The 26,322-nt window shown below is 36.0% G+C and overlaps 1 protein-coding gene across 5 annotated transcripts in view; it reads left to right on the top strand.

Annotated features, from left to right (window-relative positions):
• RPS6KC1 (ribosomal protein S6 kinase C1) overlaps positions 1-26,322 on the top strand; it is a 141,563-nt gene that overhangs the window by 89,947 nt on the left and 25,294 nt on the right. For all 5 annotated transcript variants that reach the window (XM_074351828.1, XM_074351827.1, XM_074351830.1 and 2 more), the window contains 4 exons: positions 13,813-13,860; positions 15,062-15,194; positions 23,537-25,132; positions 25,404-25,493. In XM_074351828.1, the coding sequence (XP_074207929.1) occupies positions 13,813-13,860; positions 15,062-15,194; positions 23,537-25,132; positions 25,404-25,493 (1,867 nt within the window). The remainder of the gene's footprint in view (positions 1-13,812; positions 13,861-15,061; positions 15,195-23,536; positions 25,133-25,403; positions 25,494-26,322) is intronic.

Genomic DNA, 26,322 nt, shown 5'->3' with positions numbered 1-26,322 from the left:
TTTTTTTCTATGTCCCTATCATTATTACTAAACGCTCCGATAAAACTTTAGAACATCTCAGTACAGTCAGACACCCCAGACAGTCCATCAGATCAGGGGTTTTCTCAGAGCCTTCTTTCTTGGATTCCTTCATTGTTCTGCTCCAGTCTGGATCGGTGTGTTCTCTTGGCCTTCTGAATAGCGTCTCTCTTCACACTTCCACTTCCTGTTATTCTGGGAATTCCCTTCATCCGTCTTCTGTATTTCATTCCAATTCCTGACCTTTTTTTTCCCTTCCTCCCTCTCTCTCACTGGAGACCTATAGAGCCTTCTCTCTGTCCTTTTTATTCTAAAATTTCACATATGTTTTGGTGGGACTTTTTTTCACTTGTTGAGCTCGGCATTTGGTGACCTTCAGTTTGGGTAATAATCCAGATGCTGTGTTAGGAGGCCTAATAAATGTCAGGGTTTGTATGCTTTATCTTTTAGGGCAGTTGGTTTCCTTAGAAAAGAACCTTAATAGTCTCTTACCAAGGAATCTAGTATTAGACAAACAGCATTCTGGGAGCCTTGTGGTTGAAGGGGGCCTGATGCTCACCTAATGCCCCCATTTCAGTGCCACTCCTCAGTCCCACCTTTAGCTGTAGTGTCTATCTGATTCATTCAGACAGCGAACCTCTGGTCTTCCACCTGGAGGAGATGGACCTCTGCCTGGCTGGCTATGTGACTACATAGTGTATAGGCTTTTTCGCTGTCCTTCCGTTTTCAGAAGAAACCTGACACCTCTCATTTCTGGAGTTTTGCAGTAAGAATTGGCTTGCTTTTTACTGATATTTCCACTTGTAGACAGTTAGTATCTGTTTTCTGTCTTCTAAGATCTGCCACCTTTTCTCATCTCCCCTTGTTTCCTCTGTAGTCATCAATGTATAGCTTTAAACATTTCTTTACGGTTATTTGCTGTGGTTTCTATAGAGGATAGTGATCTGTATTTCAGAGAATGTAAAACTTAACACATTATTTAGTCCTCTCAGCTTCATGGCATGCACAATTTTGATCAGCATGTCTTTGTTGACCTTTTTCAGTTTGTTAACGAATGTTTTTCAACAAAAAAGGACGAAAGAGTCCTGTAGGTGACATATAGCTAGAATAATCATTTCAGGTTGACTCGGTCCCTTCCAGGTACTGCTGGTTACATCTAACCTATCTTTCCTTCAACTGTTTCAAACTAAAATTTAGGCATTCTAAGTATTTTCTTTATCCCCCTTTTAAGATACACTGTTATTTGCCTCTGGTCTAATTTTCCTCCAGTTCTTTGCCAACACTGTTGCCAGAATAATTCATAAAACTGATGCTTTAGAAAAGTGGTTTTTTTAAAACTAATAACTCTCTTGTTTAAAAGCCTTTAATACTTTCATATAGTTTTTAAGATAATGTTCAGACTTCTTAGCTATACAGAGACCTCTCCCCAGACCACCTCAACAGGCTCTCTTGGCTACAGCCCTGTTAACTTATAAGGTACAAAAAGCTCCATGTTTTACACATGATGTACCCCCTACCTGGAGTGACTTTTTCTTTCCTTCCTCACTTAATTTTGTCTCATTCTTAATTGTTGTCTTCTCTTGGAAGGCTCCTTGCTTACCTCTGCTATCTGATTTAAATATTTTTTGCTGTGTCCTTTTATTGCCTTGAACATACCTGTCATAGCATTCATCCATATTGTGTGGTAGTTTTTGATATTATTTCTATGCTTCCTCCAACAAGCCTTCATATGCTTCAAATACCAAGTATTTTTCTTCTTCTTTCCCCAAAATGAACATGTTAAAATATTTTGGTTCAGTGTTTATTGATGTGTATTAAACAGAAAAGATAGTCTAAATCCTGTGCAGAAGATATGTGTCTTCAGAGAATAAACCTGTATAACATGTCAAACACCAGCTTAGTGGCTATGTCTTATTTAATTTTGTAGTTTTGGTATTTAGCATAGTGACTTAGAAGCAGCCGATACTCAATATATATGTGTTGGAAAAAATGAATGAGTGAGTGAATGATACCTCTCTACTTATGTTATCTTACAAGAGGTAGGGACCATTTATGCTTTTTTTAAACTTCATTTATTTATTTTACAATATCATATTTTAAAAATTGAAGTATAGTTGATGTACAATATTATATGTTACAGGTATACAGTATCGTGATTCACAATTTCTAAAGGTTATACTCCATTTATAGGTATTATAAAATATTGGTTGTATTCCCCATGTTGTACAATATGTTCCTGTAGCTTAGTTTATACCTGATAGTTTGTAGCTCTTAATCCTCCACCTCCATCTTGCCCCTCCCCTTTCCCTCCCCCCACTGGTAATCACTAGTTCCTTCTCTACGTCTGTGAGTCATGTTTCTTTTCTGTTATATTCACTAGTTTGTTGTAATTTTTTAAAATCCCACATGTAAGTGATATCTTACAGTATTTGTCTTTCTCTGACTTACTTCACTTAGCATAATGCCCTCCAAGTAGGGACCATTTATTCTAATTGGCCTGCCTTCTCACCATTTTTTTCCATGTCTTTTCCATTTCTGTTTTCTCATTCAGTCGTTCATTCATTCAGCAAAGATTTGTTGAGCTCCTGCTGTATGTCCAAGTATGATATTAACCACTAGAGACATGATGGTGAATAAAACAGCTAGTCTCTACCCTCTCAGAGTTCGTAGTTCAGTGGGAAATGATAGTTACAATACAGTTTGAAACTGCTTTGGGTGAAGGAAGTACACTGGAGTATTGTGAGAACATACAGGAGAAAATACTGTGAGAACATACAGGAAGTACCCCAGGGTATTGTGAGAACGTATAGGAGGTACCTAGCTTGGATCTCTCCAGAGGCTTCTTAAGAGTAAGCAAAGCAAAGACATGAGGAAGGAGTAGGATTTTGCTCACAGAGGAGTATTTCAGGCCAAATGAATACAAAATACAGGGGTAGAGGAGACTCAGGACTTTCTATTTAGCTTCTTCAACTCTTAGAATTCTTCCTTCTTTTTTCCTTCCTGCCCACCTATACTTAGTCCGTTCTTCAAGACTTAGCTGAAAGCTTACCTCCTCCATAACTCTCATCTTCATCTTTCCTGTCTTTGAATTTAGCTTAGCATTCAGTTGTGTATCATTTTCGCTTGTAGGCCCTTAATTGCCTTAAATATATTGTTAACCTATCCTAGAGGGGAGAAACCGTATCTTATCCCTCTTTATTTTCTTTGATAATGCCTAACTAAATACAGTGCTGTCCACGTAGTAAGGATTCAGTGAATGCTTGCTGAATAGCTATAAATGGGACAAAAAGAGATAATACATGTGTTTTAAGATTTCAAATACTCTGTGAGTCTGCACCTCAAGATAATACTACACCTTCAGGATCAGAGCAAGAGGGTAGTTTGAACTGAAAACTGTCAGAACATTCATCCTCCTGCCCTTCCATCTTCTGTTGCAGAATACACCTGTAGCTTGTTGGCAGGGAAGTTACTGCAGTAAGTAAAACTGTCCATTTGAGAATGAGTGTTGTTTCTTTGGGTTTCGTATGCACTTTAAAATATTTTGGAATTTTTTTAGAACATGAATACATTGTATTCTTATACTAAATAAAATTTCTGGGTCATATTAGAACATTGTTAAATTTTAATCAATACCAGAAGTTCAACTCCATCTCTACAAAAGTGTAAAACTCATTTAAAACACTTAAAAATAATAACATTTAAGGCTTTCTTGCCCTTAAAGCATTTTCTTGCGACTTGGCATCAGGCTGTCTCTGACATCGGCAACTTAGTTGGATACGTATTGATTGACATGAAGATGCAGCCTGTGCGTCCATCCTTTATCGTTATAAGATAGCAAAGACTGAGTACACACTGTATCAGTTTTGAACACTATAGAAAAAATATGTGGACATATTAGCTGCTTTTTAGGGACTGATTTATGGAGCACATTTAGTAGCAGAATGAAAATATTAAATCAGAGTATGAATGGACATAGTTTATGTCAGCACTGGAGTATTAATTGTTTCTAGCAAATGCAAATAAGAAGGATCTAAAGCTAAATACAACAGACTATACTTTTAATGCAATTAATTTTCATCGAAATTTAAGTGTCAAGTTATCCCAAGTGAACTTCAGAATTCAAACCAAAGAAACAGAATAAATGGTTTCATTATGGAATTGAATGACATGAGCTGAATTTGGGCTTATAAACCCAGAACTTTAGAGTTTTAACCTCTCTTTAGCATAATCTCTTTGTGGCCTTGGGCAAGTTGCTTCGCAAAAACAGAAAACAATCAAAATGAGAATGACAAAGGTGTAGAGATCTAGCTTTTAAATCATTTGCATCTGAGAACAGCTTCCTAAGTGGATGTTTTTTCTAGCTCTTCAGCATTTGTTTTAAACCCAATTTCTCTCTTTTGTATTCTGCCTTTTGCTATATTTATATCCTGTTTTCTTACAAAGACACACCATATCCTTTGGAAGCAGGTTTTATGAGGTAATAGATGTATAGGCCTAGGATTTTAAAAATTATACAAAATAAAACATTTTTCATATATATAAAAAAGTCATTTTGTGATAGCTTTATTATTCAGTAAATCATTAACCTCACATCTTAGTTTGAGATGTTCTTGAAGAATGGCTCACTTTCGTTGACATTTGACTAACAGGAATATGAGAGATTTAAAATGCATATTTGTGGTTGAAATAATTACTCCCTGGATTATTTTCTGGAGAATCACATGTATTTTTCATTGCTCTAAGGCAGGACCATACTTAGCTATTTGCCTAAGGATGAATAATCCGAGTTTGGCCAGGTGGCTTTAAGATGGGATGTAGACAAACATTTTTAAAGTCCTTTTGATTGTTTCTGATCCTGATATTAGTCTGTCACAGAAAACAAACTTTGCCAAGCATATTTCAGTGTCCCTTGGAGGAATGAAACAATGTAAGAATGAATGGCCTTTGAATTTTGAGAAACTTACTTGTATTTGCAGATCTGTTTTAGCACCACCAAAATGTGATTCTTCTTTTTTTTTTTTTTGATATTATGATTCATAATATATTCATAACATATCTAAGAAGATAAAGTTATTTTGGTAGCATTTATTCTACTTTTAGCTATCACAACGACAAACTGTGATCCTTTAAAAAATCATCATGATTATTATTGAAGTTACTAAGTATACAAAGGCATGAATTGTGTTCATGTGGGGCACACACACACAAGACAGTATTGTATTCAGTTATAGAAACCATAGATAGTTGTACTCAACAGGTTGTGTTCAATTTAAAAAGAGGGCAGGACAAATGGGCTTCATTATGACAGTTCTTATATGAATGCTTAATAATGCCCTAGTTTTAAATTAACTTATAATTCATTCCCTGTTGGAAGCTTTGAAGAATTTTTAAAAATCTGGATTAAAATTAGAATTAATGCAAACTAAATGCATTTGTAGCCATTTTAAAACCAAGAACTAAAAGCTGCTTTATATATTCTAAAAATATTTTCCCTATTGATTTTTTTCTAGCTACATTTAAGATACCAAAAAAAAAAAAAAAAAACAAAACCCAAAAACCCAACCCAGAAATCAAAGATGATGTATAAGAAAATTTCATATTAGTGAATTTCTCTTTAGATGAATATATGCCATTTAGTCTATATTATAATTGAATATAGCCAGGTTCTTGAGATTCTTTGTTTTTAGTAGTTTAAAAGATACCACAGTATTTTGTTTTTATATGAGGTCTTGTGGTGAATGTAATCATTACCTTAAATAAATGACATTTCTGAGTAGCCAGAAATCAGTGTTTTTAATATTTTGTGGATTTTTATAAAACCTCATCTCAGAGTACATTTACCTTGGGTAACATTTGGATTGTGTATAATGATACCCAGAAAACAAACCTTTCAAAGCAAAGTGTCTTATTTTATGACTGTATGAAAAATATGTATACCTTTGCTATCATTCACTGACCAGTACACCTTCAGTTTTATATCTCATTTTATTGTATGCTTGCTTTAAATAAAATTATAGGGGATTTAAAAAATGACTAGGCCCCCCTCCTTTTTTTTTCAAAGGAAAAATCATCATGTTTACTTAATTTATTTAAGTAAATCCCATTAAAGATGGTATTTCTCTTGTCTTTTTGTTCAGCCACTAGAGTCCCTTGTGACCTTGGGTACGTGTTCTAAGAGGTCACTGATCGTTCATGATGTTCTGAATTTTCTGGTAGCTTGCCCATTGCCTGCCTCTGGGTTCGTCATCGCCCTTATGCTGACTTAGGCAGTATTCCTTCAGTCTCTTATCTCCAGGCTTTGATGCATATGTTCTGAAGGTGGCCACAGTGACTTTGGGTAGCAGCAGATGGTAAACCTTCAGGCTGCCACCGGCTATACTGGTGTTAAGTTGGAAAGTTAACGTTTGATGAAGAATCAGTAGTGCATATGAAAGAGCTTTCACTGCTGAAGTATCTTTTAATTAAAAAATTAGCATACTCAAACCTTTGCAAATGTCTGAGCATTTAAAGAAATCTAAAATTAGTTGTTTTCTTATAGAAAAATCAGTTATTTGCCGCTTAGTTTTGTGTTCCGTGCTCCTCCTAATGTGGTTCTTTCGCCCCATATCCCAGCCCCAATTTGCTGGTAAGTTAAGGTGGATAAGAGAATTAGGTAAACTGAAATAAGGGATGTTTCTAGGAGTTAAATGTATTTGGATAAACATTTAAAGTATATTTTGAATTATGGTATTTTGGACTTTAATAACTGGAAAGAAATGTGGATCTTGAGTACTACCTTCATACAGTTGAATCCTAGCAGATTAGTTCTGTTGTTTCCTGTCTTTGAAGATATTTCTAGGTTATATAGAAGCCTAAAGAACTCAGCCTACTTCAAAAAGATATTTCACCTTGCTCTAAGTTGGCCAGTGATTTTTTGGCTTGGCCGTTGATCCACAAAACAATACTCTTTGGATTGTCTGCTCACTTGTTGGAAGTTCTAGCACAAATAAAACACTAATAAGACTCCAAAGAATTTTTTTCTGTTCCCCTTAAATTATAGGGTTACCTTTTATGCTTTGCTGAAAATAGATCCTTGAAAGTTCTAAATGAAAATATCCTTTAGGATAGCGTTATAAGTATCTATGGCATTATTTTACTCTTCATACTTCAGTTCTCACCAGTGAAACAACTTTTGTGAGCATGTGACCATCCAGAACAGAATGGTTTCATGGCATAATATGAGAGAAGTGCCTCTACACAGTCTGTTCATACTGATGCTCTGAATGCTGCAGTTTCTTATGGACAAAAGCCATAGGCTCAGTGTCTTTTGCTTTTGGAGTTGCTGGGCAGTGATACAGGGAACATTGCTATCCTACTGATGTCAGAGAAAAAATTAGACCGCATTGGGGAGATTTGTTGGTATTAAAGGTCACCTAGTACTCTTTGTTTTCTGGTAGTTGCATTTGTATAAGATATACCTCGTAAGAATAACGTATGGAATGAACAGTTAGCAGTAGAAATACATTTTGGATACTATAAACATGTAAAATGAGATGGGTTTTAGCAGTAAATATCAATAATATTTGATTATCATCATGTGGTATTGGCAGGGAAAGCAAAGGCTTATTGCTCTAGATTTGTTGTTCAAAACCATTTCTGGAGAAGAATAACATTACCAGCTCCTGTAATGCTGCCAAAATGAGTGTAGTTAATAACCCATTAAATAACGGTCAAGTTAAGTGTAAGCTGTCTTTAAAGGAGAATATGGTAAGGATATCCGTCTGGAGCTCTGCTGAGAAAAAAGTAACTTGCAGAATTGAGCTTCTCAGTTTTCTCTCACTTCTTTATTATGTCGATCTCCTTCTTCTCGGATACATTTATTTGTGTGTGAATTCCTAGTAGTATAACTTGCACAACTGAAGTCCATTTAGATGACATCTGGCAAACACGAATAGTACTCTGACACCATTAAGAGAAGGGCTGAGTTTGTCCTGTATGACTATCTCTGTAGGCTTTTCTTAAACATTAAAAAAAAAAACCTTTTATTAATTGTTTTGGAGTCCTGTGAGGTAACTGGCACCAAAGTAGAGATAGATGTTCCCTCATATTATCCAGATAGTCTTTCTTTTTAAAGGAATTAGAGCTGAAGTTATTTTTAGAGACTTTCAGGCTTTGAATATCAATATTTAAATTAAGTATCTAAACTTTTTTTCGAACATGGGTGACACACCTTTCTCACTGAAGGGAGCTCTCCATCATACTTCCTCACCACAATCATAGTGTCTTGGGTATATATATATATTTTATTGATGTATAGTCAGTTAACAATGTTGTGTCTGGTGTGCAGCATAATGTTTCAGTCATACATGAACATATATTTATCTGTTTTTATATTATAGTGCCTTTATTACTATTTATCCCTTTCCTTTTCTTCAAATTTATTTTTTCATATACTTAAAAAATACTCATCACTTGATACTTTTGTTATACTCCCCCACCCCTCCTATCTTTCTAGAAGTGATACCTAGTTAAACATTGGGCCTCCTCCATTCCAACTGACAAAAGACCCAGCCCTGTAATCAGTTGGAGCTTTTTCTACTACTGCTGTAAAAGAGGAGTAGGCAAGTCTCATTGTGCTGGTGGAATTGAAGAACAGAGGAGGCTAACCCTTAAGGCATAAGTTGTTTGCTTTTTTTCCCCCCAGGTCAGAGGAGTCATTTTATATATTACTGTGGATAAAGCTGGAGTAAACTCTCCTGTTAGACCATATGCTAATATAGTGCTGATAAGTAACTGAAAAATGAAAGGGAAAAATACATTAATTGTATTCTCTCAGCAAGGTATGCTATCGAAGATAATTATGTCATGACAGTTTTAGTTTTAGTACTTGTTTTACCATAAAATAAAAGATAGTCTTAGGAACCTTTTATTGGAAAGACAATTGTATCAAATTAGTACCAGATTAGATTTTTGTCTTTATAAAGGTGAGCAGACCCATGAGCAGTTTTTAAATTGATGTGTTCTAGTCCACAAATGAACAAATTCTGTTTGAGGGTTAAAGAAGCTATTATTTTGTCCTTTATGCTGACAGCTTCATTACAGATTGGCCCACTGTTGGCATTAAAAAAATGTTTGGCTCCTTACGATCTTTGTGCATGCAACTATAATATTAATGTAGCGCCATAGCACTGTTCATTAAGAAATGACTCTAAACGAGGTTGAAGCGTGTAAATTTGGAAAGATACAGATGTTAAATGCAGTCGTTTCTCTTTGTATACAGCCGTATGGCTAATAATTTCCAAGTGGCTAAAGCTCTTGTTAGCAGGAGTGCTGGTGTGTTAAGAATGGCTCTATAAATAACTTTAAGAACTGAAGTTGAAGGTGCTTCTTTTAAAGACTATTGTTAACTAAACATTATTGCCAAACAGATGGAAAGCATTCACCAGCCTGATGTTTTTAGGTCTAATTATATTATCACCAGCCCTGTACGGCTCAGTTGAAGAGGTGTATCCAGAGGCCAATTTATAATCATTTAGCCAACACCTGTTTGGGAGAAATTGACAGTCAAAGGGCACATTTAAAAAAAATCACATATGTTCTTGTGTTTATTGCCTCAATGTGAACGTTGTCTAGTTGTGAACAAACTTGGTAGTAGAAAAAAGTAAATATAAACAAAGCAGTGCTTCTCAGCCATGTTTATCGATCTTAATTTGCCTTTTTGTCTGATGCACTTCATGCTCTGTGGCTAAGTGGGTACCAGAAAGAGATATCATTCCTGATTTATACACATATATTCTGTTCAGTCAATTAAGAGGTTTCTGGTAGGAAAAAGTTCTTTCCTTTGGACAGCTTCCTTACCTATTACTTAGTGAAACAGTTTCTATTTCATATAAATGTATATTATTTAAATAGGGTTGAAATCTGGTGAGTGGTTTAAAAGAGTCACAACTTGATGTGAAAACAACTGAGATTTAAGGGACACTGAAATGTCTTCACAGACTCAGTAAATGTTTATGGAGTCCTCCTCTGCAGAGAGGGCCTTGGTGTCTCCTTTTGTACTCATGGTATGTTAATTTAACTGTCAAGGTTCAAGTTCTCTGAATGTGCTTCCATGCCTTGGAGGTTCAAGATTGGGTGAATATAGCTCAAAGGGAAATTATGGGAGACTAGGTCTACCCACCTGAAAATAGCTCAAACCTGATGATCCCAGCAGCTCTTTCATTTTAGTGTTTTTCCTTCTTCTGACATACTTCTCTGTGGAAAGACTTACATATGTTGTCTGCATTTTCTTATCACCCATCATTAACTCAGAGCAGTCTGCTTCTGTCCCCACCAGTTCACTGCATAAGGTGATATTCAGAGTTATCAGTGACTTCTTAACTGCCTTAGGCAGTAGTCCTTGCTTAGTCTTCATTCTTCGTGGCTTCTCTTTGTTGTTTTATACAGGTGATTACTCTTATATTTTAAACATTGTCTTTTCCTGACATCCAAACCACTATATTTTTCTGGGTTTTTTGGATGTTTCTCACCGTACTTTTGGTTGTTGCCTTATATACCCTCAATATTCCAGCTATGTATGTACAGACATAAATAGTATAGTTTAGCAGTTAAAGAGGAAGAACCCTGGAGCCAGATCACTAGGATTTAAATTTCACCTCCAGCGCATCTTAGCTTTGTGAGCATAGGCAGGTTAACCATTTTATGTTTGTTTCCTCATCTGTAAAATTGGTTAATAAAAGTATACCTACCTCATTGGATTGTTGAATGCATTGTGTGATTTAATTTTTTAAACCCCATCACAGTGCCTGGTATAAAGTAAGCATCCCAGTGGGGTACGTTCTCATGTCTTTAGCTGTTATTTTTATGGAGAATGCTCAAATACTGTACATCTTTAGTCCTGACTTATTTTCTAAGCTCCATTCCCATATTGCTATCTACCTTCAAAAAAAACTTTTACACCTGAATTCATTCACATATGTTTGTTTATTGAACACTTACATATGGGAGATGAATAGATTATGTATTGGAGGAAGTATAGTTTCTGCCCTGTATTAGTTTTCTATTGTTGCATTACAAATTACCACAAACTTAGTGGCGTAAAACAACTAAATTTATTATGTCAAAGTTCTTTGGATCAGAGATCTGACATGGGTTGCACTGGGCTAAAATCAAGGTGCTGGCAGGTTGCATTCCTTGTTGGAATCTCTGGGGGCATATCCACTTTCAAGCTCATCCAGGTTGTTGGCTGAACTCTTTCCCTTTCGGTTGTAGGACTGGTTGCTGACTCTCGGGTAGGGGTTAGTCTTTGTTCCTAGAAGCTGCCTGCTCCTTCTCGTGTTTACTGTGAGCTCCTAGAAGGCTGTCGCCAGTGCTTACACGTGGGCCTCTAAATCTAAGAGCCAGCAACCGCAAGTCCCGCTCATACGTTGAATCCCTCTGATTTCCCCTTCTGCCATATCATTTTTATACTTTCCACTTCTGGCCAGAGACAGTTCTCTAAGGGTTCATGTGATTTGGCTGAGCCCAGTCAGATAATCCAAGGTAATATGTTTTAAGGTCTGTACCCTAATTACATCTGCAGAGTCCTTTTTGCCAGTCACACAACATATTCACAAGTTCTAGAGATTAAGGCATGAACATCTTTGGCGACCATTGTTCTGCTTACAGCATGCTGATAAAAAGCTTGAAATCTGGTTAGGATATAGACAAGGGACCAAATAAAACCAAATTGAAGGTGCTGGTACTGTATACAGTGGGAGAACAAAGGAAGAAAAGAGTTGATGACATTTGAGCTGAATATGGAAAGATGAGTACTTATTTGGTAAGTGGCTGGGTGAACATTTCAGGGGCAAGAAGCAATAATAGTGAGAGCAGTAATAATAACAACTGGCTATACCAAGTGCTTTTAAAGCTTATCTTGCTGAAATTCTCACCAATGGTATATATTATTATCATCTATCAGTATAGCTTCTACAGATGAGGCTTCAATGTCTTCATATTTAGAGTAGGAATGGTAAAATTAGCTTACTGGGTAACTGAAAGAATTAACAATGATTACACTTAACTAAAGCATAGCGCATAGTAAAACACTTAAAACGTGGTAGGTGAAGGAGTAAAGAGCAGATAAGAGAAATAGTTAGGAGGTAAAATTGACTGGACTTGGTCACTGGTTATGAAGGTTGGGGGCAGGGAAGATTTCACAGTGACTTAGGGAGCTTTGTGCTTTGTGGGGGTTACATGAGTGGTGGTGTTATTCAGTACTGTAAGAGGGAAACAGGATTTTGTTTAGTTTTTAGGGGGGATGGGAAGAGGAAGAGATCAGTTTTGGAGTTACATGTAGAAATATTCAATTGAAATTAAATGGAGTTTAATAGTATAGGTCATGCCCTCAGAAGAGGGGTCAAAGATGAAGTTGTCACTATTACTTCAAAAACTTTTTTGAGGGGAAGGTAATTAGGTTTATTTATTTACTTATTTTTAGAGGATGTGCTGGGAATTAAACCCGGGACCTCATGCATGCTAAGCATGCACTCTACCACTTGAGCTGTACCCTCCCCACCATCAGGCCTTAAATTGGTTCCTTATCTCAGCTCCTCTGTTTCTTCTCCACATTCTTTTATTTTCCCAAGCTTGACATCTTCTTTCACCTTTGACTCCCTACTCTCTGGAGGGCGAGGGGAAAAAAAGCCCTGTTGACAGTGTTTGCAGATTCCTGTGGTGTAAATTCTCCCTCCACGGCCCACCCGTTTCAGACTGTGGCTGCTTTTGTGCTACTGCGGCAGAACTGAGTAGCTGCACCAGAGACCACGTGGGCCTGCAAAGCCTAAAATATTTACTGTCTGCTGCATCCTTACAGAAGAGGTTTGCCAGCCTCTGCTATAGTGTCTCCAAAATGATAAAAGTTTAACATAATATAAAATATGTAATATAAATATTAAATATATTTATTAAATATAAACTATAAATATAAATATGAGAGGATAATTCCCTCTCTGTTCACTCCTTTTATCAAGTGGAGTAGTGAGGGAGTGGGTAGTTTGAGGGGCAATATGTGAGATGATGGGCGGTCTTGACGTCCTTTTTTGTATATATGCCTTTTGTCTGAATGAGAGAAGTGACATGATATAGCTTATGTTTTAAAAAGAAAACCCTGGCTGCTATTTTGAGAGCAGACCATAAGGCAGCAAAGACAGAAACAGGGAAATGTGTTGGGAGGACATTGTTATAATCCAGGTAAATCTTTGTTTCATTCAGGGTAATAGCTGTGGAAGCTGTGAGGTGAGTTTAGATTCTGGCTACATTTTAAAGATAAAGCTGGCAGGCTTTGCTGATGGAAAGAGAGGAGGTAAGGATGAGTCCAGGGTGGAGAAGCAGTACCTAAAAGGTGCCTTGGGTCAGAGCCTGAGTTATTGAAATCACCTTGTAGCAAACTGCTATATTAGAGGTTTTAGGAAGAAAACTGAGACTTCAGTTTTTGTAAAAAAATTTTTTTACTTCTTCTTAACTATGTATATTTCATGAGGAAAAAATTTTTTTCTAAAATAGTTTTTTCCTTTTAAGAAATATATTTTAAATCTAGGAAAACATAGTAGTGTTTTAAAAATATGACCATTTTTTGAAAGGAAACCCTCTTTAGATAAGACTATTTTAATCCTGTGATTTGGTGATTTAAAAAAAAAAAGTCTATTCAGAAATTAACAATTTTGGCAGAATCAATTTCTACACTTCCCCCCAAACCTTTAAATAATTTAAAGAAGTTATGAGTTAATGTTTCCTTGTATTGTAAATAAATTATTTCTCATGTCTTTTATGTAGGTTTTACTTGTAATGGACACAAGGACAGAACAGACATTCATTTTAAAAGTGAGTAGAATTTGTATGTTTAATGAATTTAGAAATTTATTTTCAAATTGCGCTTCTGAAAGAAAATACTTAATTTTTTTCTGGGTGTTTGAATGTTCTTTTATGTTTGCAGTGATCTGTTTATTTTGCTTTGTATCCTTGCATACAGTTGATGAATACACTATAGGATACATTTAAAAAGAGTCGTAGGTTATAGAGTATGGAGGAAATAATTAGGATAAGTTGTAGGCTCATTTCACGCAGTTTAAATGTATAGTGTGTAATTTAAATACATTTTGCATAATTTATGAAAACCACACACAGTCATACCTTTGATTATGATTATAGTTTGTAAAAGCTGAAATTTCGCCTTAAAGTCTTTATCATGGGTCTTTGAGGAAGTATTATCTATATCCCTGGCCCTGTCTTTTATCTAAATTCAATTTTGATTCTCTATATAACTCATTTTTTAATTAAATGAATAAGGGAAGAATACCCCCTTAATTTTGTAATTTCAAAGTCATATTTGAAGTGGACCATGATTCCATAATCTAAAAATATCCTAATTTAAGCATTTCCACAGCATCCAGAATTAATGATTTCAGATTAGTTTTGTATTTTTCTGATACTATTTTTTTTACATATAAGCTTGGCAGTAGGTCACATTGACATATACTGAAATAAATTTCTAGTTATGAGTATACTCTATCCCTGGCATTTCCCCAGATTTTTAAACCGTATGACACCAGAAACTATACACACCTTGTTCCTTTGGAGAAAGCTTAAAATGATCTTTATGCTTTTTTGGAATGGAATTCTGTGATTGCCTGTTTAATCCAGGCATACCTTTTGTGTCTCAGATTTGAATTGATCTTGCAATGTCTACTGCTTTAAACATACACGTAAGTAAAATAAAACTTAAGAAAAGGTCATAGAGAAATAGCTGTGTGTCATCCTGATGACTTAGTCTGAGAGCATCTCTAATAAAAACACTGACCCACGTAATTGATTTTAATGGCAGCTTTGTGGCATCTTCCGTTCTCTGGATTCACGCCAGATGCCATCAGCAGAGCCTCCAGGGACTGAGGGGCATAGAGCAGCAGATGAGTGGTTTCTCTGAAGCCCAGAGTAACTCAGATAGATTAGTTTGGTTGATAAACACAGAGCACAGCAGGCTCCAAAGGCAACTGAGGGTACCGCTGACCTTTTCGTTCTCTGTCAGGGTCTGAGGAAGAGCAGTGAATACAGCAGGAACAGAAAGACCATCATCCCCCGCCGTGTGCCCAACATGGTGTGTCTGCACAAGTACATCATTTCTGAGGAGTCGGTGTTTCTTGTGCTGCAGCACGCGGAAGGTTGGTTTGTAGTTGAAATTGTTTATGGAGTAAAGAATGTCACCTACTTAGCTTTTTAAGTTTCTATATAGTGTCCTTACTTCTGTCATCACTTGAGTGGATAAAAGCATATGAAACACATGTAAGAAACTGTCTCCTTATTCCTCTGCTCTCCTCCCTACTTTGAGCTGTGCGGGAAAACGAAAGCCCAGGTGAGCAGCAGATTTCATTTGAACTATAGCCACATTCTTAGATATACTTCATTTACTTACTCTTAGAATTAGTCTAGTATGTTGAGAACTTTAATATGAATGTGTGCTAAGAGAACTAGGTTTTATTTTAGGGATTTAATTTTGTTCTCGTTCTCTGCCGAAAAGACGCATTAATGTTAGATGACTAAAATGAAAAGCATCCCCTGAAGAATTAATTACCTCCTTTTTTAGAAGGTGCAGGTATTTGTTTAACGTTTGACATTACCTAGTTCTTCTGATCTCGGTTTTTACGAATACAGCCATTGGCATCGCATATGGGTACAAAGCCGAGGCACAGTGCCTTGCCTTCAAACTATTTATGAAATTTCAGCTTTTAATAAAGGGAACAGGTGGCAAAAAAAAAAAATACTGTGTTTTGGTTTGTTTTTACCCTTTAATATCTGAATTTAAATAGTCTTTCGTTTGCAATTAACACAGCATATAAATATAAACCTGCGTAATAAATATTGCCTTTTGGCTTTTGAGAGGTGTTCTTAAAATAGTAAAAAAATATTTTCCATGTTTCATGAAGCTGTTTTTATTTTTCATTACTGAGCATAAAGAACTATTGTGCTTTACTAATAGGCATAACATTTGAATTTAATGCATTTTCCCAGGAAAATGAGTCATTGCTTTGTGAAATGAGGTTTCTTATGATAACTAATGTAAGATTTTTGACGGGGGCAATAAACTATTAATATTGTTTATTATGAAGTACAGCACAAGATAACTACAGATGGAGGGAAGACCTCCATATGTAGTATTTAATAGGAAATTCAGAAGGGGCTCCGTGGTCTCTCAGGTATTAAGAGAGTTAATTGCGTGTGTGAATTGGATAACTAATTCACCTTTGTTCAGACATTATAGACAGCTTTTATCTGAGGATACCAGTGCATTACAGACATTATTGAATTAGAGGTCATGTCATCTGATAGCGAAATACAGCCACCCCTGGTGTGGAACAAAATAACTTGCGTAGTAATAATCCATAATAATTTAGAACAAGGTCAGGAGGATGAATGTAATTATAGTCAATATTCTATTACCCAGTGTGGATTATTCATGCTGGAGATTATCTGTGGCAAATTTTCAATCCTAGTTTACCTCTGCTGTTGGCAGCTTCCTCTTCCTGTTCTTCCTCTTCCTTCTCCAAGTACTTCTTTGTTTTTTCTTGTGTCATCTTCTCACCTTCTTTTATACTCCCTAAAGCTGATATTTCAACTGGTTTTGCTTTATTACTATAGAAAATCTTTATAATCTGCCTTAAAGCTATAATTATGTGGCTTTCAAATTTTTCACTGTTTTAGACTATCTTTACCAAGTCTTTTTCCCTTTATTGTTGACCATGCCTGCCTTTGAATGGTCACATGACCACAGAATTATTTTCCTTGATTATTTAAAATGGGGGAGGGGGCAGGAATCTCTTGACTGTTCATTTCAGGTGTTTATTGTTTAATTTTAAGGAGACTTTACAATACAGAGGTATTAAATTATAATGCAAATAGAGACTCTGGATTCATTTAATATTCTTAGTTTGTTGTGGAGAGTCAAACAGAAAAACAAAAACGTGATAATATTGGCTAATAATAAGGACTATACCGATCTTTAACATAGAGAGATTTAATTGAGAATGACTAGGGGATTACTTTAGATTAGTCAGTCAAGGAAGCACACTCTAAGAAGGTGATATTTAAGAGGACTTCTGAATGACAAAAGAACCCTTTGGATGTAAGGGGAAGCACATTTCAGGTATAGGGATCAGTATAAGAAATCAAAGGCAACAACAAACTTGGAATGTTGGGTGAAAAAGAAAGGAGATGGTTCAGTTGCAGTCTAGTAGGTGATGGCAGTAGTGATATATGAGGCTATTGGAGAAGCAGGTAGATAGCTTTGTACAGCAAGGTAAGGACTTTGGCTTTTATTCAAGTTCATTGGGAGACCATTGGGCATTTTAAGCAGTGACAAGGTCTGATTTACATTTTAAGAAGGTCACTCTGTTGTATGTGGAATGGATTACAGAAGGGCAAGAAGGGAAGCAGTGAGAAGGCTAATAAAGTAGTCTAAGCAAGAGATGATGATGGCATGGTCTTCTGGGTTAGTCAGTGGGACCTGTGATGGATTTGTGGTTAGGGAGGGAAGAATCTAGGGTAATTTCTTGGATTTGGCATAAGCAGTTAAGTGAACTGGATGATGGACAATGTGTTATCTTTTGCATGTCAGTGGTCCTTTCTTTGTTATGTCCATGAATTAGGAGGTTGTGCATATACCATAAAAACATCTGTTTCATATATGTGAATAGCTATTACTAAAAAAGTAAACATTGAACAATTGTTTTCTCCATAATATGAATGCTTGAATATTTATGATTTGGGCTTTAACTTTCCTTTGCTTACAGAACTATTCATGATTCACATGAGCCTCTTGGACTCATTTTCTTTCCATTTTTAATTCACTCAGAAATATATTGAGCATTTTCTGGGATACAGGCTTAGTTCTCATATGGCAGTAAACAAAAGAGAGAAAGACTCTGCCCACATGGAGCTTACAATATAGAGGCAGAATAGACAATAAGCAAATAGCTAAGTAAATGTGAGGGAATGCCAGAAGGGTGGATTGCGGGTTGCTATTGTTTGAAGACTGGTCACGTTATTTAGAAGGGAACATTTGGCCAGTGACCTGAAGGAAATGAGAGAGGGAACAAATGTGGACATGTGAGGAAAGAGTATTTTGGTAAAAGAGAACAGGTATATAATCCTGGAGGCAAGAATGTATTTGCTGTACAAGAAACAGCAAGGTCTGCGTGCCTGGAGCAGAATGGAAGAGTGGCAGGAAATGAGCTTAGAGAAGTGGGGAGGCAGGCGGGCAGATCCTGTGTGGTCTTATAGGCCACTTTAAGAACATGGTTTTTATTCTTAATAGATAGCAAGTCATTGGGGAATATTGAGCAGAGGAGTGAAAGTGATCACCCTGCTTGCTTGGTGGAAAGTAGAATACAGGAGGGCAAAGGCAACAGCAGGGAGACCAGTTCAGAGTTTGTTGCAGCAATCCATGTGAAATGGATGGTGGCTTGGACAAAGTGTTAGTGGTGGAGGTAGTGAGATTCTGAATCTGTTTTGAAGGTAGAACTGACATGATTCTGCCTTGTATGATTCTATGGTTTTGGGCTCAAATAACTGAAAGAATGATTTTCATTTACTAAGATGAGGAAAGCTGTAAGTCTAGGAGTAGATTTAGAGGGAAAAATCAGATTTGGTGTTGGACATGACAGTTTCAGATGCTTATTAAATTTCCAGGTAATGCTGATTAGGCAGTTATATATGTCAGACCAGATTTTAGGAGAGAGATTTAAAACATTTATTGTTTCTGTTAATGGATTACTTATTTTAACTCTTGTTTGGAAAAGAAAAGGTGAGAAAAATGAATGTATTCAGTCAAGGCCATGTGTGTTAAAACTTTCAGCTCCTAAGATTGGGGATTATGTCATATTCATCATATAAATCCCAGCATTTAGAGGAATGCTGGTACATAGAAGGTGCTCAGTATATAATTGTTTAATACTGAATAAGAAAAGATGAATGACTGGTTTATAGGAAAATGATTGGAAAAGCCTTCGAGCATGGACACATCAAATAGTGGGGGGTGGGAAAGAGTTTCTTCCCAAGTTACTTGGGAACCCAAGGGGTAAAATGATTCTTTTTATTAACCTAGGTTTTTAAAAAATTATAACACTAATATATAAGGAAATAAATTCAAACCAGATGGAAGTATATAAAGTAAAAATAAAAATTCTTCCTCCTTATTCACTTTAATGCCCATTTCTCTTCTCTAGAAATAGAGGGAAATTTTCCAGAAATTTCCTATGCATATAAACATATTCTACTCCCTCCTTACCTGTCTGATTTTTAAAACCATAAATGGATTTCACATATTGTTCTGTAGCTTGCTTTTCCCCCTCATCCTAGCACTGTACTTCGGACACCTTTCCTTATCATATATACAGGTGTCCATTAAGGAAGGCGGTACAGTGTAGTGATTAAAAACAGGGATCGTAGGGCTAGACTACTGGCTGTTAGCTCGAAGGTTGGCTCACAATTTACTAGTTGTGTGACCTTGGCCAAGTTACTTAACTTTCCTGTGCTTGTTTCCTTATCTGTAAAATAGGGATAATAATAATTACCTTATTAACTATGTAATTAACAATAATAGTTACATAGGGTTGATGTGAGGATTAAATAGTTGACATATGTAAAGCAGTTATAATAGTACCTGGTACATGGGAAACACTGTGGTAAGTATTTGCAAATACTATTTATTTATTTTTTAAATAGATAAAGTATTTGTGCAGATTTACCGTAACTGATTTAAGTACTCCCCTATCATTTGGTGTTTGAATTGTTTCCAGTACTTTCCCCTTTATGTCTTTGTGCATTTTTTTTGTTTCATTTTTAGGTATTTTTCTATTTATATTTTGTGATTTAGGCTATTTCATAAAGTGCCAACAGTTACATTAAAATTTTTATCTAATAAAAAGAATGGAAATTAAACAAGATGTTATATTTGATTAATCAAATTGGTAAACTTGCTAATATCTGATATAGGCAAGATGCTGTGAGGATGGCACTAATACACATTGTAGGAGTGGACTCTGATCAACTTTTTTGTAAAGCAGTTTAATGGCACTGTCAGAAGCATTAAGGATATTCATGCTTCTTGGTCTAGTTACTTTCATTTCTGGTCTTCTGTCCTGATAAAATAATCAGAGACGTTAAGAATTTGTAAGTACAACATTGTAAACTGACTATAACTCAATAAAATAAAATTTAAAAAAGTATTTGTAAGTAAAGATATTATTTTAATTCTAATAGTAAAAGATTAGAAACAACTTAAATATTCAACAGTAGAAGAGCATTTAAATGCATCATAATATCTATCACATGGATATGCTTACAGTCATTCAAGTTCATATTCTCATGAAATTAGAAAATATTTATGATAACATGTTAATTGTGAATAAAAAGTCTGAAAATAAATGTACTAATGGTTAATAGTGTTTATGGGTGATTTATAGATTCCAGATTTTTTTGCTCTTCTCCTTGTCTTTTTCCACATTTAAAAAAATTTTACAATAAAACTGTATTTGTTTTACAATAAGAAGAAAGTATGACCAAAAAATAAGGACGCTTTTAGTGTGTATAAATTTCCTTGAAAGGTTTTCAAAAAATTTGTAAAGATGTCATCTTTTTATAACTTAATTTAATAAATATTTATTTAATTCCTGTTATTTTACACGTTAGACAGAATCCTCTCCTTGCAGTTATGAAGACCCTGCAGTCTGATAAAGGAGATAATGAAAGAATAAAAGTAATATTAAAGTGAAGTAGAATGTTGTAAATGTCACAAGAGGGATGAAGTGATATAAAGGCTTCTGAAAAAGATAGGAAATGTATTCAATGAGGAGGTGTAAAAAAATTGGTAAAAGAAAACAAATTCTGAAGGCCTTTAAGAATGGGTAGGATTTTGACCTGCAGATATTGGGGAAACTAACAGGAAAGAAAATTCTAAGTGGTCGGTATAGTTTGAGCAAAAGCCCAGCATGGGTAATATGTGGAAAAATTCTATTCAGATGAAATGTGTGGTGAGTTGAGGGAGAGTACCGTATCATGGGTTGATACTGTATTACTGTATAGGAGTTAGTACATCATTCAGTAGGTGAAGGGAATTTGGGTTCTTGAATGGAGAAATGACATGATAAGATCTGTGCATTTTAAAATAGATTAACTGGGCAGCAATTAGTATGATAGATGATACAAGAAGGACTCAAAGTAGGGTCTAGTTGTACCTATAACATTATTCCAAGAAACAGAGTGGTCAAAGGAATTAAAAGAAGAAGATGACTGTGGGAAACATTGTGGGTAGATCTTACAAGATTTGGAAACTTGTCAGTTGTAGGAAGAACACGGTAGAAAAATTAGTCCAAGTTTGGTCTAAAGCTTTTGTGCTCGGAAGTCAGAAAGAGGGAGTGATTTGGGGGGTAAAAATAAAGAATTTAAGCACATTCAATTTCAGATTTAAACAGCTTATCCAGGTTGAATTGGTCTAAGAATGAATGCATCTTTTCTTAGAACTTTACTAGGTACTGTTTCTTGCTGATGCCTAAAACTTTACAGCTACAGATGGTGTCTACTTTGTGATGGCGTATCTCATTCTGATGCATTATCATTTGAGTTAACAATCAGTGAGTGAATGCCTGTCATGTCCTGCACTGTACAGGCAGTAGATACATAAAGATGAAAAGATTTGGTCCTGTCCTCACAGTAGTCACCGTCTAGGAGAACTGAAAACAATATGTATCATTTTATTTGGATTGCATACAAGAGTCTCAGCTTCAGGGCAGGCATTATTGTTAGTGTGCCACAGTGGAGGTATTTGTGATACGAAGAGTGTGGTTATTGTCAAAAGAATAAAAAAAAATATAGAATCAATGCAAAGCTTCTTTTGTGTGTGAGTGAGTGAATTTCAAAGCCATATAATGAATCCTTAAACTTTAGTTTGAATATGGGGAAATATGAAACACTGATTATAATTTAGTGAGGACAGAAAGTTAGCTAAGAAGAAACAAGAAGGAAAAGTTAAACACTACAATGTTCTATACTACTAATTAGTATCAAAATGGGATAAGACTACTGTTCTACTGCATCCATAGACTGGTAGAAGGAGATGTCTGAGTATCCTAGGATTAATATTATGACATCTGTGCTTGATAGCATTTACTCTGTGCTGGGCACAGTATTGGGTTCTTCTAAATAAAGTGAAATGCCAAGTAGAAAGATCTTTGGGATGCTTTCATTGACCTTTTTACACATATAATTGACTGTCAGTGGTTATTTCCCCTTAGATTTAGTTACCCTTAGTATATGATGTTTAATAACAAAATTTAAAATGTGCTAAAAAAATGCCTTCTCCATATTAGTAGAGGGTTTTATTTTTAACACATTATTTCCTATTTTTAGAAGCTATAATTATATCTTCATAAAGTATGCTTCCACAATTACGGTTTTTAAGATTTCTGGATCAAATTTAACAGTCCTTTCTTTTTGTAATACTGTCTCTAGTCAGTAGAGCTTTGGTGGGTTTTTGCTACTTACAGTTCATTTATTCAAAGATTCTAATTACCAAGAGAGGTTGAGATTTTAATGGTTGAAACAAAACAAAGGAAAAATAAGGTGAAATAACTACCTAACAAGTATTGCTGGTAAAACATTGGATTATTTCATGTCTATTTGATTTTCGTGATTCCTGTGAAATTGATTTTTATGATTTTAGTTTTTATAGGTTTCTGATATATATCAGAATCAGAATTGCAATACCTTGCCTTATTAATGGCAGCCCAGTTAATCTTCCTCAATTGCTTTTCTAGGTCTTATACTACACATGATATGTATGGGAAATATTATTAATATGTCATTATATTTATAGTGGCATAATGGCATATCAGATACCAAATCTCTCCTCTAATCCTAGACTAGGCATTTTCAAAATGGAATAATATTGTTAACTCCCTGCCCACCCCCCCACCACTCCCCACTGTAGTATACAATTTTAAGTAGCATTTTTATGTATTTCCACTTGACCAAGGGGCCATGCTTGAAAAAATTAATAAACAGATCAGAACATAGTGAACTGTTTGTAGAATAAATTATATTTAACTTTAAAGTAGAATTTTAGCTGTGAAATTTCGTGTTAGTATTTGTTATAACCAGTTTTTCTTCAAAGGAAGGAATAGGCTATCATTTTACAAGTAATTGCTATTAGGAGATATGCTTGAAACTACTCAACCAGTCAGCAATAATAAAAAGACATTTTATTTTATTCAGTTTTTTTTCATTGCAAAAATTTTATTTAGACTCTGTTGTTGTGAATCCCAAATCCAAGCTCGACTATTTTTCAAGAAGACATTTTATTAAAATGCTTCTTACAGCATGCTTGACCTTAATGGGTATCATTGGCTTGCTTTTGATTATTAGAATACTTTTTGTTTTTCCGATGGCCTTAGTAAGTAACCATTCATTTGGGGTTCTCAATTTTTTTTCCCTTGGTTGTGTTTATTCACAGGTGGCAAACTCTGGTCATATATCAGTAAGTTTCTGAACAGAAGTCCTGAAGAAAGCTTTGACATTGAGGAAGTGAAAAAATCTACACTTACTAAAGTTCAGCTGCAACAGCCCGCTTCCAGTCCTCAGGACAGCAGCAGCTTTGAATCCAGAGGAAGTGATGGGGGAGCCATGCTTCAAGTTCTGCCTCTAAAGACGAGTCTTACTCCAAGCTCTCAAGATGATAGCAATCAAGATGATGATGGCCAAGATAGCTCTCCAAAGTGGCCGGATTCTGGCTCAAGTTCAGAAGAAGAATGTACTACTAGTTATTTAACATTATGCAATGAGTACGGGCAAGAAAAGATAGAACCAGGGTCTTTGAATGAGGAGCCTTTTGTGAAGACAGAAGGGAATGATGTTGATACCAAAGCTAGGGAAAGCTTCCCAGCACAGCCTGCTGCTGACAGGGACAGCCCCAGCGCACAGCTGATAGCTCACGAGCTGAAGTTCTTTCCTGGAGAAGATGACCTAGAAGCAGTCAGTTCTCCAAGAACATCAGATTCTCTCAGTAGATCTAAAAACAGCCCCATGGAATTCTTTAGGATAGACAGTAAGGACAGCACTAGTGAAGTCCTAGGACTTGATTTTGGAGAAAAATTGTATAGTCTAAAGTCAGAATCTTTGAAACCATTTTTCACTCTTTCAGATGGAGACAGCACACCCAGGAGTTTTAGTCCCAGTAAAAGCAAGGTAGAGTTCATGTCTCAGGACACCATTAGCAGGGGCTCTGATGACTCGGTCCCAGTTATTTCCTTTAAAGATGCTGCTTTTGATGATGTCAGCGGTACTGATGAAGGAAGACCCGATCTTCTTGTAAATCTTCCTGGGGAACTGGAGCCAATGAAAGATGGTGCAGCGGTGGGACCTACGAAGTTCACACAGACTAATCTAGGCATGATAGAAAGTAAACTATTGGAAACGCCCGATGTTCTGTGCCTCAGGCTTAGTACTGAACAGTGCCAAGCTCGTGAAGAAGGCGCCACAGAGGAACTGAGTGATCCCTCTCGGCCTAAATCCCATAGTATAGCAGAGAAACACTATGCACAGGGGGATCTTGGGATGTTATTTGTAGCAGCTGTTGATCACAGTAATATAGGAGACATGTCTTTGTTACACAGTTCAGATCCCAAGTTTCAAGGACTTGGCGTGGTTGAGTCGGCAGTAACCGCAAACAACACTGAAGAAAGCTTACTCTGTATTTCTGACCCGCTCTCAGGTGCTGATGAATGTCGAGTAAACACAGACACTTTAAAAACTGAAGAAGTATTGCTGTTTACAGATCAAACTGATGATTTGGCTAAAGAGGAACCCACTGTATTTCAGAGAGACTCTAAGACTACGGGAGAGAGTGGGTTAGCACTAGAAGGAGACAAGGAAATACATCAGATTTTTGAGGACCTTGATAAAAAATTAGCACTGAACTCCAGGTTTTACATCCCAGAGGGCTGCATTCAAAGATGGGCAGCTGAAATGGTGGTAGCCCTTGATGCTTTACATAGAGAGGGGATTGTGTGCCGCGATTTGAACCCAAACAACATCTTATTGAATGATAGAGGTCAGGAACTTTTGCAAATGCATTTCTTTTTATTCGCTGTTGCTTCCAATTAACTGAGTAGGCGTTTTATCTTGTAATTAGTATCTTCATTTCCTGTCTAGAGCTTCATTATCAGTGCAGCAAATTCACCCCCAGTAATAGCTTCTAGTACTTAATGATGCCATTATTCTTAATGATACTGTTTTTAGCTACAAAAGGAGTAATTACAGTTCACTTCTGCAGAAAATGGAAGAGAAAAATGTTTTGATTTCTCCTGTCGTTTTGTTTTTAGGACACATTCAGCTAACGTATTTTAGCAGGTGGAGTGAGGTTGAAGATTCCTGTGACAGCGATGCCATAGAGCGAATGTACTGTGCCCCAGGTTAGAGCAATCTCCTAAAATGTTTCACTTGGAAAAGTAGTTCATCAGCTCTCATTTCTTTACAGATGTTGTATTTTCACTAGCAGTTGACCGTATGTTGGATTTGGTTATACCTTTAAGGGGAATAAAACCAATAAATAATCCACAGTCTAATATGTGTGTAGGGATGCGTGTGTGTATGGATTATGCTTCTGTTAAATGGGTCTATACTTAGAACTGACAGTGAACTCTGGGAAATGTCTTAAGTTCCTTAGTGTTTAGAAGGACTTTTAAATATCCCGAACCTCTTTAAATGGGTGATCTTTAAGATGTGAGAGGTAGATGACTAAAAGAGTAGAATTCCTGAGGCTGAAAATGGATAAAAAAGGGAAATTAAGGGAAAAAAGGCAGTGTTGTGACTTCTATAATGAGCCATCCTGGCATTTTAGAGCAGATTTTGAAGAGTTCTTGCCACATTTGAGAAATTTTAGGAAGCAAGTTCCTGTTTTGAGATAGAAGTAGAGAAACAACAGGTTTCTCTATCTCTTAACTGTGTTGTCTTTTTTTTTTTTTAATTAGAGATTTATTTCTAGGTGGTGGGCGTGCTCAGGGTTAGATTCTTTGCTGATAATTCCATTTCTTTTAAGCATACGAATTGGATTTGAGTTAGTTTCTCTCATCAGTACAGATGGTGCTATGTTTGAATCCAAAGTTTGTTCACCTTTTGCCTAGCATTCAGCCTCTTTGGATGGCCGAAGTTGTTTCAGTTATCACCCCTCTGGCTTTCAAATGAGGTTCAAGCTGATTTTACTGACATGAGCTGCTTAGTTGTTGATTAATACAGTATTTA

The sequence above is a fragment of the Camelus bactrianus genome, chromosome 23 (genome assembly GCF_048773025.1).
Source record: "Camelus bactrianus isolate YW-2024 breed Bactrian camel chromosome 23, ASM4877302v1, whole genome shotgun sequence".
NCBI lineage: Eukaryota > Metazoa > Chordata > Mammalia > Artiodactyla > Camelidae > Camelus > Camelus bactrianus.
The sequence above is the reverse complement of the archived record's forward strand: the minus strand, read 5'-3'. Positions and strand labels throughout refer to the sequence as shown.